Source organism: Coenobita brevimanus, chromosome 46, assembly GCF_032717465.1.
Source record: "Coenobita brevimanus isolate Jiangsu-jjx chromosome 46, ASM3271746v2, whole genome shotgun sequence".
In the NCBI taxonomy this organism is placed as follows: Eukaryota; Metazoa; Arthropoda; class Malacostraca; order Decapoda; family Coenobitidae; genus Coenobita; species Coenobita brevimanus.
Genome location: NC_136999.1, coordinates 53341577 through 53362194, shown reverse-complemented (window position 1 = coordinate 53362194; position 20618 = coordinate 53341577). Strand labels below are relative to the sequence as shown.

Genomic DNA, 20618 nt, shown 5'->3' with positions numbered 1-20618 from the left:
TTTCTGGGAGTCGATGCATCTGGTTTGGAAGGATGGTGATGATGTGTGTCATCTTGAGATTCCTCTTCGCCATCAGATTCACCACTCCTGAAAAGAAATACAAAGCTGTACTACATTTTTTGCTTTCATCTGAAGGAACTTGGTTACAGTACAAATTCCACACTACATCAAGGCTGCATGAAATTCATTGAGTCTTAATTATGAAGTAGGAATAAATCTCCTTAGTTACTAGCTAATCAAACATCAAATCTGATTACAGTTGTCCATCAGCTAATCTGAAAGAGGCTAGAGATCTTTGTCAGACTAAATGTACTACAAGAAAAGTAATAATGTTTGAATCATACATAAAAAGGGAATATTTTTCAACCAACTGAAGGTACTTTACTGGTTTTGAAATAATGTGACTGTTGCATTTCATACTCTTTGATTTCAGTCTTACTACCTGTATACACAAATTTAGTCCACTAAAAAATTACAACACCCTCCTTTAGTCAGATAAAACTCAGTCTTCTAAACAGAAATCAATTAAGAATTCTGGGACCCTGTGACATAGCATCTTTTGGAGTCCCCTAAGACTACTGTTCATATACCTCAATAGTATAGACACCCACCACATTTTAAAATAATACCTAGCCTATGTAAGTGTTTGATGTTCTTTCTATTTAAGGGGCATGAAATTTTTAACATCAGTAGTCAGTCTTGTGGGGGGGGGCCCCTTTTAGCCTTAGTAGCTCCTCTTTTTTTATCTGGACCTGCTTCTAAACATCAGTTCCATCTGAAAACCAAAACTTTAAATCAGCAAGAGCTTGACACTTTGTGTCTGACTGAAACTCGGTTGTGTGAATTCAGTATTAATATTATTTGCAGTGCTTTGCCTGAGACTTATTCCATAATAAACATTCCCAGGTCTGCTGCTGTCCATTTAGGTGGAGGTGCAGCATCTCCTCCGTTACACTCACGAAGTTCTTAATATAAATTCTGATTGAGTCCCATCTTTGTTTGAATTAAGTATAAATTTCCTTCACGAAATTATCAGAATTGCAATTGTTTACAGACCAGGCCATTCTAGCATGGATCGATATTTTATGGCAGTGGCGGATCACTTTTTCAAAGCATTTTCTCATAAATCTAGTGAAGTGTTTGCTTGTGGCTATTTTAATTATTAGACTGAGAAATCACAGTTGAATTCATTCAACTTATCAACCAGAATAATATTTTTTAAATCATATGTATCACTCAATGCACATCTCAAGACATATCACTGATCTGATCATATCCCATGCTAGTTGCAGTTAAATACAGTCTTAAATGTGAAGGTTGATTCAGTTCACCCCTGACCATGCTTTGATCATTTCTGGTATAAATCCCAAAAGCCACTTCTTATAAAAAGACTGTCATGTTTAGAAACTGCAGTAATGTAGACCACCATCTGATATGTTCTGAAGTTGACCAACGTTTTCAATAATTTAGCAAATATATATATAACAATGAACCCTGATCTGTCTTTGACTATAACTGTCCTGAAGTAGTAAAAACAGTCACTGTATGTGATAATTTTCCATTGTACAGTCCATCCATCAGTTCTCTGCATAAACTATATTGGGAAGCAGAACACGAATGGTACTTGCAAAGGATCGAATAGATTTGGCTTCCATTTTTGAGAAACAAAAGACCAGATGATTGATGATGATGATGACGATGATGATGATGATGATTATAATCATCACCATCAACATCTAATCAAGTGTTGCCCCATGAGGAGCGTTGGAGCCTGGGGTTAGGCAAGATGGTCCTGACATTTAAGATGAGAGTGGCCAGCTTCACTCATCCCTGAGTGATATTACGTGAGCAATAACCCCCAACCACCTCTTGGATATAAACCTGCACCAACTCAATCCAAGCAGAGTGCCTTAATTACCCACTAAACCACCAGGCACCATAATTTGGTTATATGGTTACCACCCAGCATAGTAAGTGGTTTCCTGGTGTAGAGGAAACCATTTGGCTTTTCACACAGCGTAGAGTCACTCGCAGACATAAAGAAGAGGAAAGAGTGGTGGAAGGAAAGACTGAAGAGGAAGGAAGGAAGGAAAGATGGAACAAAGAAAGGAAAGGGCAGGCATCCGAGAGCAGCATTACATCGAGTGAGTGGATGGTGAGTGCCCCCACCTACCACTACTAATCAATATCATTATTATTATTATTATCTTGTGGTAGGTGGGGGCACTCACCATCCACTCACTCGATGTAGTGCTGCTCTCGGGTGTCTGCACTTTCCTCTCCATCCTTCTTTCCTTCCATTCTCTTCTGTCTTTCTTTCCTTCATTCTTTCCTTGTCCTTCTGCCTACGGGTGACTTTACACTCCCTCTTCTGTCTTTCTTTCCTTCATTCTTTCCACTTCCTTCAGCCTATGGGTGACTTTACACTGAGTGACAAGCCAAATGGTTTCCCGTGCACCAGGAAACCATTTACTAAGCTGGGTGGTAACCATATAACCAAATTTTGGCTCCTGATGGTTTAGTGGGTAATTATTGCGCTCCAATCGGATTGAGCTAGTGAAGGTTTATATCCAAGGGGTGGTTAGGGTTGATTGCTCGTGTAATGCCATTCAGGGATGAGTGAGGCTGGTCACTCTCATCTTAAATGTCGGGACCAACTGCCTAGCCCCGGGCTCCTACGCTCCTCGTGGGGCAATGTAGGATTGGATGATGGATGGATGGATGGATTATTATTATCATTATTATTATATTATATTATATTATATTCTTGTTGTTGTGACTCCAAGCTAACCTAAACATAAACCCAGTGAACTGCACCAAACCAGCCACTTCATCCGGATGGTTCCATAGCTCTTTTGGTGAGGTTATAATGAATGATTATCTATGTTATGGGACTGAGGTATAGTACATGATGCAAGTAAGTGTACTGTGGTGAGCTGATGCATTACAATGAGGACACTGTGGATTGTTTATGATTCATAGATTTTATGTAAGCACATTTACTATCAAAAGTTTAACTAGAAAAGAGACAGTGAAGGAAGAGAAAGTAGAAACAGGGATTTAGAATAGGAATTAAGATGCTGAAGCTGTGTGGATGTAGAATGTGGAAGGAACTTGGTACCTTCTATGCTGGGATGATGTAGATAGTGAGTCTCCATGGTGCTGTTTTTCTGAACCATAAATCTTGGAAAATCCTTTCAGGTTAAGGCTGCCCAGACCTCTCTTTTTCTTCTGTGCATGATCTGTAGGTACAAAGTCAGGTGCTGCAAAATTAGGAACAAAGAAAAAAAAAAAAAAACATACAGTAAATCTCTCTCTCTCACACACACACACACACACACACACACACACACACACACACACACACACACACACACACACACACACACACACACACACACACAGTACAGTAATCACTCCAATATCCGGATCAATAGAGCCATCAGTAGGTTCGGATATTGGTTTTGTCCGGATATTGGGCCCCAGCTTATGGACTTGTACTTACGGACCCTAACACAGAGAAACACCTATACAACTCCCTCCGGACATGCATAGCACCTATTTAACACCCAAATCACACCAATAAGGCACATAAATGACTGAAATAAATGCAATAGACACATAAAATGTGGGTTTAGAAGTATGTTCATACATTAATAAACATTCTGGTACTTATGGACTCTAACCGAACCTAACCTAACCGAACCTAACCGAACTCTGAAAAACACATTCCTACTGCACATGCATGAGGTAAGTTTAGTATGGAAAGAAGTACAGTATGACACTTTCTGGTAAGTATAGTATGGGAAAAAATACAATATGAAACATTCTGGTAAATATAGTATGGAAAATAGTACAACATGAAACATTTTGGCTACTTACAGCAAGTCCCTGGCCACCTCGATGAATAACCGCCTCCTCTCGGACTCTGACAGTAAGAACGATTTCCTGAAGCACTTGCACTACACTCTTCCTGAAGTCTTGCACTGAACTTAGTCACTAACACACAGAAGTCCGTTCTTTTCACAGTGTTCACTTTAGTCCAAATAATGTTCCATTAAATTTAAGTGTTGCACATTAACTTTTCCCAAGCCATGGCGAAGAGCGTAGGTCTTGTCGCGGTGAGAGACAGGCGGGAAGTGGGGAGGATGCAGCGGCGCTCTATCGGACGTCGGAGGAATGACGAACCAAAACAATGCTCTCACGCGGCGCGCGCGGCAAGTTCAAATTACGGACGGCAAAAAATCGATTTTTTTTCCAATTTTTTTGGATTTTCGGACCATTTTGGGAATGTTTGATCCCAGGACGATAAGGTTCGGTTAGTGGGGATGTTCGGTTATTGGGCGTCCGGATATTAGAGGGATTACTGTATTTAAGTTCCATGAGTTGTATTAATTTTACGAGGTGAATGAAAATGAATGATTCCTGAGGTCATTCTAAGACATAAATGTTCTACGAAACATAGGATGATTTTGCAATGGTTGTGGAGTATAATGCATTCAAATTTGGATAATAAACAGAAAAATTATTCTTTTTAAATACTTCAAACTGTGAGCTACAAGGCATCACACAAGAAGAGGAAAGATGTTGGCTTCTGTACATGGTCAGGAATGAGCACTGAGCACAGTTCCAAATGGCCACAGCAGCAACCTCTCTCTCGCTATGGCACCAAAGAAAAGGCCTACAATGGAAGGTAATAATGTGGAAGGCCTTCCTCCCCCCCTCCCCCACCAACAAGTTGGCAAGTACCCCTCAAGCCATACCAGGTAACTCCAGGGCTTATCTGAGGTAGGGAAAAAAAAAGAAAAGAAAAAAAAAAAAAAACTTCCACTAGTGTGGAGATTCAAATCCTACTCCTCTTGAATAGTGTGCAGTGATTCCAACCCAGTTCCTCTGGCCTAGTGGATAGTGACCTTTGCCTCTGCACCACCACCCTATGTTACCATAGTTTGTACTCTTCATTGCTTTATTGTTGGTTCGCCAGCTCATCGTGTGCATTCAAACCTCAAGTAACACGGTAAACATAGCCTGAACATGGACTGCGGTACTCAAAATCGCAGTACTCAAGCAATTTGTTTTCATGCATACCTGCACAACTCAGTCTGGCCACTTTCCAAAAGTGCTGCTTTTACCCTTTCTGCCCACCATACCCCACATAAAAGACCTTGACTGAACCCACCATCATATAATCACTATAACAACCTATAACAATTAAAGAACGTTAACATTAACATAACAGTAACAAAGATTAGACTGCATACCAGCATGATGATAATGCATATCTACCAGGAACTCTCCCTCCACCCCCACCACCGATGTTATCGTCACAGCATGGCTAAGGGTCAACAATCTCTCTCAACAGTTACAACACAAAAAACCACATCACAGTAACATGGCTAGACCTTGGTGGGATGCAAGAGGTGAAGTGGGAGTGGGACCAGGGCTGCCGCTTATCCGTCATGTGTTATGATGTCACATTCTGCTATGACGTCTACTGCCTATTTTTGTTATGAATTACAGTACTACTGTTACGAAGGGGCAGGACACACAGCAACATTACTGGAATGAAGCATTACCATTTCAAAATTCTATGTACAGTAATAACAAAAACAGATGGATTTCTTCCTCTGCTGTCTACTGAATGAACATCCCCAGGCCAGAAAACCATAAGCTTCCATGTGATGCATTTTATAACATCACCAGGCCAGAAAACCATAAGCTTTCAAGTGATGCATTTTACCCATTACATCAGCAGGCAAGCAGACCATAAGCTAAGACTTCTTACCAGCATTTTCCTCCTCATATTCGTCTGGTTCATCTGGGACTACTGACGGGGTGTTAAGTTCAGTAAGTTTGAAATCTGGGGAAAGCAGTCTCTTCTCCTCGCTGTCTGATGCATCATCCACCACAGTCTGTTGGATGAAATCATTTAAGTATCCTAAGAACATAAGAACAAAAGATGAGAGAATAACTGCAGTAGGCCAGCTGGCAGCTTCTAACAAGAGTGATTAAACTACTAGAATAAGACAAGGAGAGCAAAGAAGGCTCTCTCCCACCCACCAAACCTCCAACCGAATTGACAGGACAAAGTCAGAAGGAACACCATGCAGTCCAGAAAAACTGATATGGACATGTTATAGGAAAGTGCGAAAGAAGAAAAGAGACGATTGTAGTGAAACCTGAAAAGGAAAAGGAAGTAAGTAGTACTGGTTATTATGAGATCTTTTATATTCAACCCTTATTTTTCATATACTTATCTAGCCTATGCTTACAACTCTCAATAGAAGGAGCAGTGACTACTACATCACTAAGTAGCTTATTCCATTCATCCACGACTCAACTGCCATACCAGTTTCTACCTATTTCCTTACTAAAGTAGAACCTAACTAGTTTGAAACCATTACTTCTACTTCTATCCTGTAAGCTAACTTTAAATACTTTGCAAATAATTTATCTCCTTCGTTTATTCCTTTAATCATCTTAAGCACTTTAATTAAGTCTCCCCTTATTCTATACCCCTCGACTGAGTTCAAATTTAGTCTTTTCAGTCTGTCGTCAACTGAAAGGTTCCGCATATCATGAATCATTTTGTTATTCTTTGTACATTTTCTAACAAATCTTTATCCAATCTATAGTATGGACACCAAAACTGGGGAGGCAGTGACTCAACCGGTAGAGAGGTGGCGTGCGGTCCTAACGGACCCAGGTTCAAATCCTGGCTGGGGCAGAGAACAGTTTAAGGATTTGAATTTCATTAAATCAGGCTTTACTGATCTACCAGAAGACCCGCCGACATGTCGTAAAAATACCCCCGCTAATACCAATACACCAGTCCTGTATGAGACAGCCCTAGCATGTATTCAATAAGCACGGTGAGTGTTAGCGCCGAAGTGGTGACATGTAGAGGTGTATGGTATGTAGGAGGACTGCTGGGCCTTGATAGCAGGCTGTAAAGCCTATGCCCAGAGTCGGACAAAAAAAAAAAAAAAAAAAAAAAAAAAAAAAAAAAAACACTGCTTGGTCTAAATGTAGCCTTACTAATGCCAGATGAAGACTTTAGATGACCTACTGCTCACACTTTGTGAAATAAATCCTACAACTCAATTTGTTTTATTTCTCACATTAATACACCATACTGCTACTGTGAGTGAGGCAATAGGCAGGATGAGGGTGGGGAAGGCAGCAGGTGTGTCTGGGTTGACTGCCGAAATGTTGAAGGCCTCAGGCGATATAGGGGTGAGTTTAGTCACTGACCTGATAAATAGGATTATTTATGAGTGTGTTGTCCCAGATGATTGGCTGAAGAGTGTAATTGTAAATGTGTATAAAGGGAAGGGTGATGCCCTGGAAAGAGGGAATTATAGAGGTATAAAGCTTTTAGATCAGATAATGAAGGTAATGGAGAGAGTTTTAGAAGGTATGATTAGAGAAAGAGTGAATATTGATGAGATGCAGTTTGGGTTTATGCCAGGTAGGGGGACCACTGATGCCATATTCATTGTTCGACAGCTTCAGGAAAAATATATTGGTAGGAGAAGGGATCTTTATTTTGTTTTTGTTGATTTGGAAAAGGCCTTTGACAGAGTCCCTAGAGAGGTGGTGAAGTGGGCAATGAGAAAGCTTGGCTTGGAGGAGTGGCTGGTTAGGGTGGTTATGGCCATGTATGTGGGTGCTCACACCCAGGTGAGAGTGAATGGAGATTTGAGTGATGAGTTTTCCGTGAATGTTGGTGTGCATCAGGGGTCAGTCTTGAGTCCCATGTTGTTTATCATGGTACTTGAAGCCCTTTCACGTGACTTTAGAAACGGACTCCCGTGGGAGTTGTTGTATGCTGATGATTTGGTGTTGATTGCAGAGAATGAAAGGGAGGCGGAGGAAAGGTTTAGGAAGTGGAGAGATGGTATGGGGCAAAAGGGTTTAAGGGTAAATGCAGATAAAACAAAAGTGATGATATCTACGGTTGGTGGCGGTACTGTCAAAGACGAGGGAGAGTGGCCATGTGCAGTTTGCCACAAGGGCGTGGGAAGTAATTCCATCTTGTGCGTTGTGTGTGATAAATGGGTGCATAAGAGATGTAGTGGTATCAGAGGTAGACTGCGAGATAATGCTGATTTTATGTGTACGGCGTGCCGGGGTGAGCAGGTGGAGATCGTCAGACGTGAAAGAATTGAACTTGCTGGTGAATCTCTTGAGTGTGTGGAAGAGTTTTGTTATTTAGGAGACATGTTGTGTGCTGGAGGTGGGGCTGGAGCTAGCTCTGTGGCTAGGGTGAGAAGTGGTTGGAAGAAGTTCAGGGAGCTCTTGCCTCTCCTGACATTGAGGGGGCTCTCCCTACGTGCTAAGGGGTCTTTGTATGCAGCGTGTGTTAGAAGTGTAATGCTGTATGGCAGTGAGACCTGGGCAGTGAAGGAGGAAGACATTCACCGGCTCAGACGTACAGAAATGACAATGATTAGGTGGATGTGCAGTGCGTCCCTGCGTCCAAGGCCTGGAGGGTCTGGGTTTACAATGGAAGAGTTGAGAGGTAGGATGGGACTGGAGTGTATTGGTGTTGTGATGAGGAGAGGTAGATTGAGGTGGTTTGGACATGTGGAGAGGATGGGGGATGATAGTTGGGTGAGGAAGGTGAGAAGTGTTAATATTGGGGGTGGGGTTATGAGGGGTAGACCGAGAAAGACATGGGACGAGGTCATTAAGTGTGACCTTAGGGTTAAGGGACTGAACAGGGAGGCTGCAATGGATCATGCAGCATGGAGAGCCGCCATTAGGTGACCAAGGCCGACACATGCAAGCATGTTGGAGCCTTTAAAAAACAAAACGAAAAACGAAACGAAAAAAACGAAACGAGTGTGATAAGCAGGGATGGAAGTTTAGAGAGTGAAGTGCTTGAAAGGGTACAACAAGGAAGAAAGGTTGCTGGTTCTTTGAAAGTAGTGATAAGAAACAGGGAAGTGAGCATGGAAGTAAAAAATTGGCTGCATGACAGTATTGTGATACCAATTCTAACGTACGGAAGTGAAGCTTGGACGTTGTTGGAAGGACACAAGTCACGAGTGAGAGCAGTGGATATGAGTTATTTGAGAGGAGCATATGGAGTCACATGGAGAGACAGACTGACAAATGAGGAAGTGAAGGAGTGTTGTGATGTGGATGTGATAGAAAGCGTTATGAATAATACATTGAGGTGGTTTGGTCATAAGGAGAGGATGACGAACAAGTGACTGACGAGGAGACTGTATATGAGTGAGGTGGAGGGGGATAGGGGGAGGGGAAGGCCAAGGATGAGATGAAGGAATGGAGTGGAGAGGTATATAAAAGAGAGGGGGTGTGAGCTGGGAGAAGGGCAGTGAAATGCGGGGGACAGGGCGACATGGAGGCAATTTGTTTGTGGCCACCACCCCTTATGGGATTGAGGCATCTGGCAATTGACAGACAGATAGAATACACTGTTCTCTTGATCTGAGGTCTTTACTAACCATAATTCCTAGATCTCTTTCACTTTCTGATTTATTAATTTCTTTATTATCTAAGTTGTATTCAGTGTCTCCAATGGTCTTGCCCATGTCAAATATAGTATTTTACATTTTCCCACATTAAATTCTACCTGCCAGTCTTTAGACTATCTATCTACCTACTGCCAGATGCCATAATCCTGCAAGGGGTGGCAATTTGACTCTGAGTTAGTTGTTTTGTGGGGAGGGGCACTAACCCTCCTCTAATCCAAACAATGATGTAGGGAACACATATGGGCTGGTTATGTGGTTACCCCCCAGCACTGTAAATGGTTTCCTGGCTTACAGGAAACCATTAGGCTCTCACACAATGTAAAACCATCAGAAAAGGAAAGAAGCGTAATAAAAAGTGACAAGAAACATGGGAATGGGTAGACACATAAAAGAATGATAAAGGTGAAGGAAGTAGGCAGCACTACATCAAGTGATTGGATGAAGGTCGCTGATGTCGAGATCCTTTTGTACGTTAACACAGTCATCAGTTGGGTTAATGATACGCCCTATTTTTGTGTCATCAGCAAATTTGCTAATGCTGTTTGTGATTCCTAAGTCCAGATCATTTATATAACGTATATAATAATAGGAACCAAGTACTGTTCCCTGTGGTACACTGTTCCTAACCCAATTTAGTGCCATTTACTAAAACTGTTTTTGTTCCTCAGCCTCAATGCTATACAGCATTACTATTTACTATCAACCAATATTACTGTGCACAGTGCAACATACTGTAAACATGCAATCCTTGAGTAACATGCAGTTGAGTAATATGTATTCTAATGCACTCAGCATAATGCGACAGGTCATATCAACACGCGGAAAAACTCTAGCTCACACGGGAAGTCAGCTGGCCTGGCAACGAAATTTGAAAGTCGTGTGTGTGTGTGTATTTACCTATTTGTATTTACCTATTTGTAGTATACAGGAAATGAGCAATGCTCGTGTTGTCCTGTCTCCATATCCACATTTATCAAGTCTACCTTTACACACATGAATGTTTTTCTCATGCACCACCTCTTTGTCCAAGTCGTTACAAATATTTAAGTATTTACCTAATATACCTAATTGTGATATACAGTACACGGAATGTACTATGCTCGTGGGTTTCCGTCGCTGTTTCTCAGTAAGTCGAATTTAGCTTTAAACTCGTTTAAGTTTTTAGACTGGACGATCTCTTTGTCCAGGCTATTCCATAAGTCTATACTTCTGTAAGGAAAGCTATATTTCTTGATATCCTTCAAGCAGCTTGACTTTTTCAATTTCATTCCGTGTCCTCTTGTTGCTCTCTTATCCCATACAAACAGATCTTCTTTGTCAATTTTATCTACTCCCACCATGGTCCTGAGCACTGCAATCATGTCTCCCCTCTTTCTCCTTTCCTCTAAGGAAGGCAAATCCAGTTTTTCCAGCCTCTTTCTGTATGACAGGTCTGTCAGACTAGGGACCATCTTGGTTGCTGTTCTTTGTATTCTCTCAATCTTGTTTATATCTTTCTTTTTGTGTGGGGACCACACTACCGCTGCATATTCTAACCTGGGGTGGATCATGGCCACTATCAATTTTTTCATCATCTCCTCATCCATATAATGAAATGCTACTCTTATGTTAGTCAAGAGTTTATAAGTCTCTCCAACTATCTCGTTAATGTGCTTTTCTGGTGACAAACTATCTTGGACCAGCACTCCCAAATCTTTCTCTTCTCTCCTTTTTGTGATTAATTCATTACCCAACAAATAATTCAATGATGGCTTCTTGGTACTTTTACTCATTTCCAATATTTTACATTTCTTTCCATTGAATTTCATTTCCCATGTCCGGCTCCATTTGTGTTCGTTTTTTTTTTTTTTTAAAGGCTCCAACATGCTTGCATGTGTCGGCCTTGGTCACCTAATGGCGGCTCTCCACGCTGCACGATCCATTGCAGCCTCCCTGTTCAGTCCCTTGACCCTAAGGTCACACTTAATGACCTCGTCCCATGTCTTTCTCGGTCTACCCCTCATAACCCCACCCCCAATATTAACACTTCTCACCTTCCTCACCCAATTATCATCCCCCATCCTCTCCACATGTCCAAACCACCTCAATCTACCTCTCCTCATCACAACACCAATACACTCCAGTCCCATCCTACCTCTCAGCTCTTCCATTGTAAACCCAGCCCCTCCAGGCCTTGGACGCAGGGACGCACTGCACATCCACCTAATCATTGTCACTTCTGTACGTCTGAGCCGGCGAATGTCTTCCTCCTTCACTGCCCAGGTCTCACTGCCATACAGCATTACACTCCTAACACATGCTGCATACAAAGACCCCTTAGCACGTAGGGAGAGCCCTCTCAATGTCAGGAGAGGCAAGAGCTCCCTGAACTTCTTCCAACCACTTCTCACCCTAGCCACAGAGCTAGCTCCAGCCCCACCTCCAGCACACAACATGTCTCCCAAATAACAAAACTCTTCCACACACTCAAGAGATTCACCAGCAAGTTCAATCCTTTCACATCTGACGATCTCCACCTGCTCACCCTGGCACGCCGTACACATAAAATCAGCATTATCTCGCAGTCTACCTCTGATACCACTACATCTCTTATGCACCCATTTATCACATACACCGCACAAGATGGAATTACTTCCCACACCCTTGTGGCAAACTGCACATGGCCACTCTCCCTCGTCTTTGACAAGGGAGAGTGGCCATGTGCGGTTTGCCACAAGGGCAAACTGTGTATCCTATCCAGATCCTCCAGCAGCATTTTACAATCCCCCTCAACCTCTACCTTCCTCAAGATCTTTGCATCATCAGCAAACAAACTTGGACAACTGTTCACTCCATCTACCATATCATTTACGTAAATCAGGAACATTACTGGTGCCAACACCGAGCCCCGTGGGACTCCACTTGTTACTTCCCTCCATCCAGACATCTTATCCTTTATTATTGTCCTCATTTGTCTGTCTCTCAAAAAGTCTCTCATCCATTCCAGGAGGTTCCCCTTCAGTCCTCCTATATGCTCTAGTTTCTACATTAGTCTCTTATGGGGTACCTTGTCAAAGGCGTTCTCCAAATCTAAATACACACAATCCACCCAACCATCTCTTTCCTGTAGCACATCAGTCGCTCTAGAGTAAAAACTCAACAAGTTGGAAACACATGACCTTCCACTTCTAAATCCAAACTGACTGTCAGTCAAAATATTCATCTCTTCCAGATATTTTATCCATCTATCTTTCAGAATTCTTTCGCACAATATTGCGACCATGCTGGTTAGGGACACGTGTGTGCGTGTGTGTGTTTGTGTGTGTGTGTGTGTGTGTTTGTGTGTGTGTGTGTGTGTGTGTGTTTGTGTGGGTGTGTGTGGGTGTGTGGGTGTGTGTGTGTGTGGGTGTGTGGGTGTGTGTGTGTGTGTGTGTGTGTGTTGTACCTGACTAGCCCTGTGACCATGGGCCTATGCTCAAACATCAAATCGCAAACTCGAATACAAGCCCCTAATTTCTGACAGCAACTTATGGAATGTCATAGTTATTAGGTATGATCAGCCTGCATCCCACATTACAAAGCGCTGTCAGCAACGAGATAGTTAGGTCAAATATATTGCATCTCCCTCACGTGCTTCAGAAACTACTGACAGTAATTGCAAGATGCACTCCATTTACCAGCAGAAGATTTCTGCAGTAAGCTCTGGTGCTACCTCCTACTTAACTAAGGAATCATGGTCTCTGTCTCCCATTATCTCATGCAGTTAGAAGGCTTATTATCATCTCTTCCTCAGTGATTAATCTGCCTGCTTCAGTACTTCTTCTTAGGTTATGTAAATATTTACAGTATGGAAGAAGTTTGCAAAAATAACAAAATAGTGCTATAAGCAAAAATGAACTGGTAAGGAAGAGGGGCTATACTGTATAGTCTCCTAAGCCTACAACAATATGGACTTGAGTGTCTATCACTATTTATACTAAAACCACCTACAGGTATACATTGGTTGACAGACCCAAGGCCACTGCTTTTTATTTAAAATTATGTTCTCCACATAATCATGGATGGTTATACACCATACTGAAATAATACCTAACTAGTATGGAAGAGTACAGTAGCTACACTTTGTTAACTAATTTACATTCAATAATATTTCATGCAAATATTGTACTGTGTCAGTAATATATGTTGATATGGTAAAACAATTACAAGATTCTTGCAGTGTTAGTGCTATTTTGTTTTTCTGCTATGGAGAGGAATGCCTTCAGGTGGTGGCATTGATATAGCTGGATGGCTGCACTGCCAGGTTATTCAAATGCCCTTCAACTTCCTCCCTATCCCCAGAGGGAAGTTGGTGAACTGTAGGAGTAAGGCAACTTCAGCCTGTAATCCACCTAGTTCATGTCCAGATGAACCTGGAGTGAAAACAGCAACAGTGCCACTGCTGTCCCATTCTTCTTCTATAAACAATGTCCCTTACCTCTGTCAGAATAATAGACCTAGGTTTCCTTGACCTTTGCAGGGGGCCTGTCCGGGATGGCTGATAATGGATGTCTTCAGAGGATTCCATCACAATAACATTCCCTGAAGAAAAAATAGAGATTGAAGATTCAGACTTCCCAGTGACCAGTACAGAAATAACAAAGATGCATGATATTCTCGAAGATCAAGTCAATTTTTTTCCTTTTTACAGACAGAGAGAAAGAGAGACAGAGAGATGCGGGGATCATTTTTACTTTATATACTAAAGGACTAACATGCATTAACCTGTGGTTGAAGGAAGAGATAGTCAGCTGATGGCTTCAAAACCTGACATTATTGGATAACATAGGATCGGTTGGACATGGCAATGATCACACAAGACTTCATCTTTAGGACCATTCTCTTACAGGCTCTGCCACCCCTTCTCTTATAGGTTCTGCCAGTCCATAAAAAATCCATTATTATAACCCTTCATCCTGGGGATATCTATCAACTTATTTCTGGCTACTGCCCAACAGTTCCATTGAACTCAGGCAAGACACCCCTGGCTCTTAGGGACAGAAACAATCTCAGTAATTCCTTCAGGCCATAGATGTCATCTGTATTTATTTTAACTAATATTTCTCAGGAACACACTGAGGTGGTTTGGCCATGTGGAGAGGATGGAGGGTGAGAGACTGACGAGGAGAGTGTATGTGAGTGAGGTGGAGGTGGGAAGAGGGATGGGGAGGCACAGCAGGGCAGTGAAATGGTGGGGGATAGGGCGAAGTGGAGGCGATTTGCTTGTGGCCACGCTGTACGGGATTAAGGCGTCTGGCAATAGACAGACAGATTTCTCAGGTAAGATGTCCCCAGGATGTATAGGTCCATGAACTTTCTGGTAAAACTGTAGAATATCTGCACATTAGTCATGCCTGTAATACATAACTTACTGTTTGCCAATATCAATGCAGAATTAACACATCACTGAACTATATTTATAGAAATGTTGTTGTTGTTGTTACTGCAACACTAGGTTCATCTGGACATAAACCTAGTAGACTGCTGGAAGTCAGACACTTCAACTGGTTGCTCCCAGAGGTCTTTTATTGAGGTTACGTTGAATGACTGTCTCTGTTGTGACAGTGTGGTGCATGAGATGAGTGTGTTGTGGCAGTGTGGTGCATGAGGTGAGTGTGTTGTGGTGTGGAAGGCTATGCTGCAATGAAGGCAAAGGATATTTTATGTGAGTTGTGTTTTGTGCTGCTACCATACAGTACTAGGGAAAGGTGGTGGCCACATCGCACTCTGGTTTGGTGTCCTTGTGTCACTCTGGGTAGGGTAGTTTCTGAGGGGTGTACTTATATGTATATTGGTGACTAATGAAGGCTGTTATTTAGTTAAAGGTTTTGGATGGCTGTGGTAGCTATGCACTTCTGTTTGTGAAGTGCAGTGTTGCGTGGAAAACGAGGAAGGATGTTACTGACATCCTCTGTGAAGTGTTGGGCAGTTGTTCATTTTTTGTTTCATTGTGGATGGGGGTGATGCAACATAAACTTACAAGAGTGGGAAGGATTACGAATATTTATATATTTATATTATCCTCAACTGAAAGTGTTTTTGTTTCCTGATGTATGCAAACTATATTATGTGGTCTTAGTGCATCCTGTTATTTTCCTTAAGGCTTTGTTTTGTGCATTTTGAAGCTGACCCATGTTTATGTTGGTTAAGGATGGGTCCAAGGTTGGGATAGGGTTATTTGTAACTGCATTAATGAACTGTTTATCCTGTAAATGGATTTTCATGGGTTCTTTCTGTCATCCAAAAGAAATGCTCATCTGTGTCTTCAAGGGACCAGTTTTCATTGATGCTGCTTGTGAGCTGAGAAAAGGTCATGTGTGCCCAAAGTAAGTCCTAGAATGTTTGAATTTAGGGATGTTTTTCCAGGGGAGTGGTATGCTGCCTACTTGTACAACAAACAGAAATGTTCAACAATCAGTCAATGTGCCAGCAAGCCCATGGTATGGTATGGTGCAAGGTCATTAACAAGAAGTCTCTCTTACACTGAATAAAAGTGTCAGGGCAACAAAATAAAAAATTCAAAATGTATGGAAAGAATGAACTCGTACTGCTTCTAACCCTTTCACTGCAAGAGGCATCCCCAAAGCTCAATAAAACTATCTCACATTAACAACAATAGCATTATAGTAGGGGTGGGTGGGAATAATTCTACATTACCTGGGAAATTGCACTGGTCTTTTTTTTTCTGTGTTATATGATCAGTTATGTAGATATATGAAAAGTTAATTACAGGCAGTCCTTGTTGGGTATATATATTTCTCTGCATTCTGTTTTGCTATTAAATCCTCAGTAAAAATAAAAACAACTGCCAATTAAAATTCCACTGCTGTCTATGAAGTGATTTGCCAGTTCTCCCAATTCCCAGTAGTACAGTAATCCCCTGCCAGCCATGGTTTCACCAACCCCAAAATTCACTTATACTGTACACAGTAAAGTATTTGTATACCAAATCACCTATGACAGGGCCTGGTTCACGTGCAAATGGTTTGCAGTGGCTGCAGCAATGTTCTCCCAAGGTAGCAGCTTTCCCACCTTCCAGTTCAGTCTACATTGTTATTGGGAGCAGACTGAGTAGGTGTGCTGTTGCAGTATCTCTTACTCTCAATTTAACACTTGTGCTGTTGTCATCATGGGCCCAAAACATTCAGTGGGCAGTGGTGGTGGTGACAAAATGACTCTTGCTTACCTTAGGAAAGGATTACTCATTGTCAACAATCTTGCAGTCTTGCTGACTTCTTCACTGACATAGATCCTTTCATGAAACAGAGTCTAAAATTCAGGAATGGCTTGGACACATTATTTAGTTCCATACAAACAGGTGCAGAAAGATCTCCAGAATAAAATAAAGCAATCATCTAACCTGTGCTACTTCAAGCCATCATCCAAGTCAGTTCATGATGGTCCCCAGCCTTCCACCAGCACAGTACTCTAGCCAGCTGATACCTTCATTACTCTAAGGTTTGCAGAAAATCACTTTCTACAGTACTTTTGTTTTATTGTTCATGATTACATTTGGTAGTGCAATATTGTGCAATAAAGACCAGAAAAATAGTACAGTACATATTTTTCATGCTATACCCTTTTTACTTTCATGCAAGGTTTCCTTAACCTTATTTTCCCCATATAATGTTAACTTCACCAACCACAGTTTTCCTAACCACAGTGGTTTTCAGGAACATAATCCTTGTGGCTGGTGGGGGATTGCTGTAGTTGTATGTAAAATGTTTTGATATTATAGAGCATATGCCTCTCTTATAAAAGGAACTAAATGCATAATGATTTACAATGCTATCCTGTTCACTACTTACCATCTTTATCTCGTCGTTTAATCTTCATTACAATGTGGTCCTCATCATCGCCTGAATTTTTCCTGCTCTTTTGGCGTGAGCTTATTACATCATCCATGTTATTGAGTGATCCATCTGACATACGGAAGATGGCACTGTCCTGTAAGAAGCGTACACAGATTGATTGATGGATAAATATTATGGAAGGTAGGTAGGTACCTAAGTAAAAGGGTTGGTAGGTTAACAGCAAGGGAGGCAGCAAAAAGATAGGAAGGTAGGTAGTTACATTATGTAGGTAGGACAGTATAGCAGTAGGCAAGTTAGGGTAAATAATCATGTGTACTAACTGGGAGGTGGTTTAGTAAATACAGTGCTTGGTAAGTAAGCATAAATACTATAGGTAGGTAGGCTCTAGGATGTTCAAACACATGTCACCAAAAGATATGTTAGTCTATCTATCTATCTATCTATCTATGTATAGCCCGACGCCCTAATCCCGCAAAGGGTGGCCACAGACAAAACGCCTCCAAGTCACTCTGTCACCCACCATTTGACTCCCCTCCCCCCAACTCACCCCCCCCTCCCTCATATACCTCTCAACTCCATCCCTCCACCTCATCCTCGGTCTACCCCTCTCTCTCCCTCCCTCCACCTCACCTACATACACCCTCTTAGTCAGTCGTTCATTCTCCATCCTCTCCACATGTCCAAACCACCTCAGTGTATTTCTCCTAATCTTTTCAACCACATCCACATCTACCCCACAACGTTCCTTCACTTCTTCATTCGTCAACCTGTCCCTCCATGTCACTCCACATGCTCCTCTCAAGTAACTCATTTCCACTGCTCTCACTCTTGACTTGTTCCCCTCTTGCAAGGTCCACGCCTCGCTTCCATACGTCAGGGTAGGGATCACAATACCATCATGCAGTGACTTCTTAACTTCCATACTCACCTCCTTATTTCTCATCACTGCTTTCAGTGTGCCAACAACCTTCCTTCCCTGCTGTACCCTTTCACGTACTTCATCCCCCAAAGTTCCATCCTTACTCATCACACTACCCAAGTACTTGAATGCACTCACATTCTCCATATCCTCACCATCCAACCTCACTGCACACTCTGTGACTTCATTCCTCTCAAACACCATAACTTTACTTTTGTTTACATTAACTTTCAGCTTCCTCCTCCTACACACTGTCCCAAATTCATTCACCAAACCTTGCAACTCCCATTCATCTTCACTCAACAATACTGTATCATCAGCAAACAGCAACACCGGAAGCTTCCAAATCTCACCCTCATTCATTAGGGCCACCACCACATCCACTGCCCTACCTTGTACCTCCTTTACGACCCCATCCATATATATATTAAACAGCCATGGAGACATTACACACCCCTGTTTCAGTCCCACATTGAGATCAAAGAACTCACTCAGCTCACCATCCACTCGCACCGTAGCCCTAGCTCCCTCGTACATACTCTTCACAGCACTCAACAATTTCCCCTCCACTCCATATATTCTTAATACCTTCCACATACCTTTCCTATCTATTCTGTCATAAGCTTTCTCCAAGTCCATGAAGGCAGCGTACACTTTCCTTCCCTTCTCTAGATACTTCTCCACTAAACATCTTGGAACAAATATCTGATCTACACACCCTTTTCCCTTCCTAAATCCCCCTTGTTCTTCTCCAACTAGCTCCTCTGTCATATGCCTAACCCTATCAATGATTATTCTACCATATATTTTACCAGTCACACTAAGAAGGCAAATACCCCTATGGTTACCACATACTTCTCTCTCCCCTTTTCCTTTGTACAGAGGAACAATTATACCTGATTTCCAGTCCTCTGGAACCCTTCCCTCTTCCCAAGCCAATCTACACAACTTCCATATCCACTCCACAACAATCTCACCCCCATACCTAAGCATTTCACCACACACTCCATCAATTCCTGGGGCCTTTCCCAGCTTAATCTTCTTCATCGCTTCCACTACTTCCGACCTACTGATCTCTTCCTCCCTCCTCTCATCTCTTCTTCTCCCAGCCATTCCCCAACCACTTATACTCACACTGCTCTCACTCTCTACATTCAACAAATCCTCAAAGTGCTCCTTCCATCTCCTCAATTTCTCTTTCTTCTCCACCAACAATCTATTATTCCTATCTTTCACTCCCCTACTATTTCCCCTTTCACACTGCCTTACTTTCTTTACCTCCTTCCAAAACAATTTCTTACTTTCCCTCCATTTCACACTCAGATTCCTCCCAAACTTTTCATCCACTTTCTTCTTACTCTCCTTCACCAGTCTCTTAACCTCCCTTCTCCTGCTCACATATACCTCTCTCTTCTCTCTCTCATCTTCTCCCCTACCTCTACTCGCCAACCATTCACCATATGCCTTCTTCTTTTGTTCCACAGCTCGTTTCACCTCATCATTCCACCATGCTGTCCCTTGCACACCCTTGCATCTCCTCCTCACTCCACAAACCGCCTCACACGCTGCGCTTATCTCTTCCGTGAATATCTTACATACGTCTTCCACCCCTTCCATCTGCTCTAGCTCATACCTTCCCAATCTTTCTTCCACTATGCTCTTATACTCTGTCCTCTTCTCACTATCTTGCAATTTCTCCACTCTTCTCACAGGAGCTGCTTCCTCCTGTCTTCCCCTTCGCCTCCTCAACCACTTTCTTTGCAGCTCTACCTTGGCCATCACTAAGTGATGGTCCGAGACTCCATTCCCCCAACCTCTCCACACCCTTGCATCCAGCACTTGTCTTCTCATTCGCTCATCCACACACACGTAGTCTATCATTGCCTTTCGTTCAACAAGTTCACCATCCATCCTCCTCATTACTCTCCATGTATACCGGTGGATCATCTTATGACGAAAGTAGGTGTTGGCTATTGCCAACCCCTTACCAGCACAGATGTCCACCAAAGCACTACCATTCCCATCTACTTCCGCTGGCACACCCCACTGACCAACCACTCCATCCACTCGTACATTCCCGACTTTGCCATTCATGTCTCCAATCAACAGCACTCTCTCGCTCCTCTCAAACTTGTCCATACATGCTTCTACTCTCGCCCAAAACTCATCTTTCACTCTTGCCACTCGATCCTCTGTTGGAGCATACACACATACAATCGCCCATGCTTGTATACCTACTTTCATCCTCACCCATACAATCCTTGCACCCACTGTTCCATACTCTCTTATATTCTCCTTCCACTTCTTGCTTATCATCAGACATACTCCCTCTCTTGCCCTCTCATTCTCACTGACTCCCGC

General features: G+C 42.4%; 1 protein-coding gene across 1 annotated transcript in view; it reads right to left on the bottom strand.

The window, feature by feature from the left end:
- Positions 1-20618, bottom strand: part of LOC145398734 (uncharacterized) — a 71999-nt gene that overhangs the window by 316 nt on the left and 51065 nt on the right. Inside the window, exons 10-14 of the mRNA XM_080271532.1 lie at positions 17333-17471; positions 13963-14066; positions 5786-5912; positions 3122-3242; positions 1-87 (exon numbers count right to left, since the gene is read on the bottom strand). The exon at positions 1-87 is cut by the window's left edge and continues 316 nt beyond it. Of these exons, the coding sequence (XP_080127658.1) occupies positions 1-87; positions 3122-3242; positions 5786-5912; positions 13963-14066; positions 17333-17471 (578 nt within the window). The remainder of the gene's footprint in view (positions 88-3121; positions 3243-5785; positions 5913-13962; positions 14067-17332; positions 17472-20618) is intronic.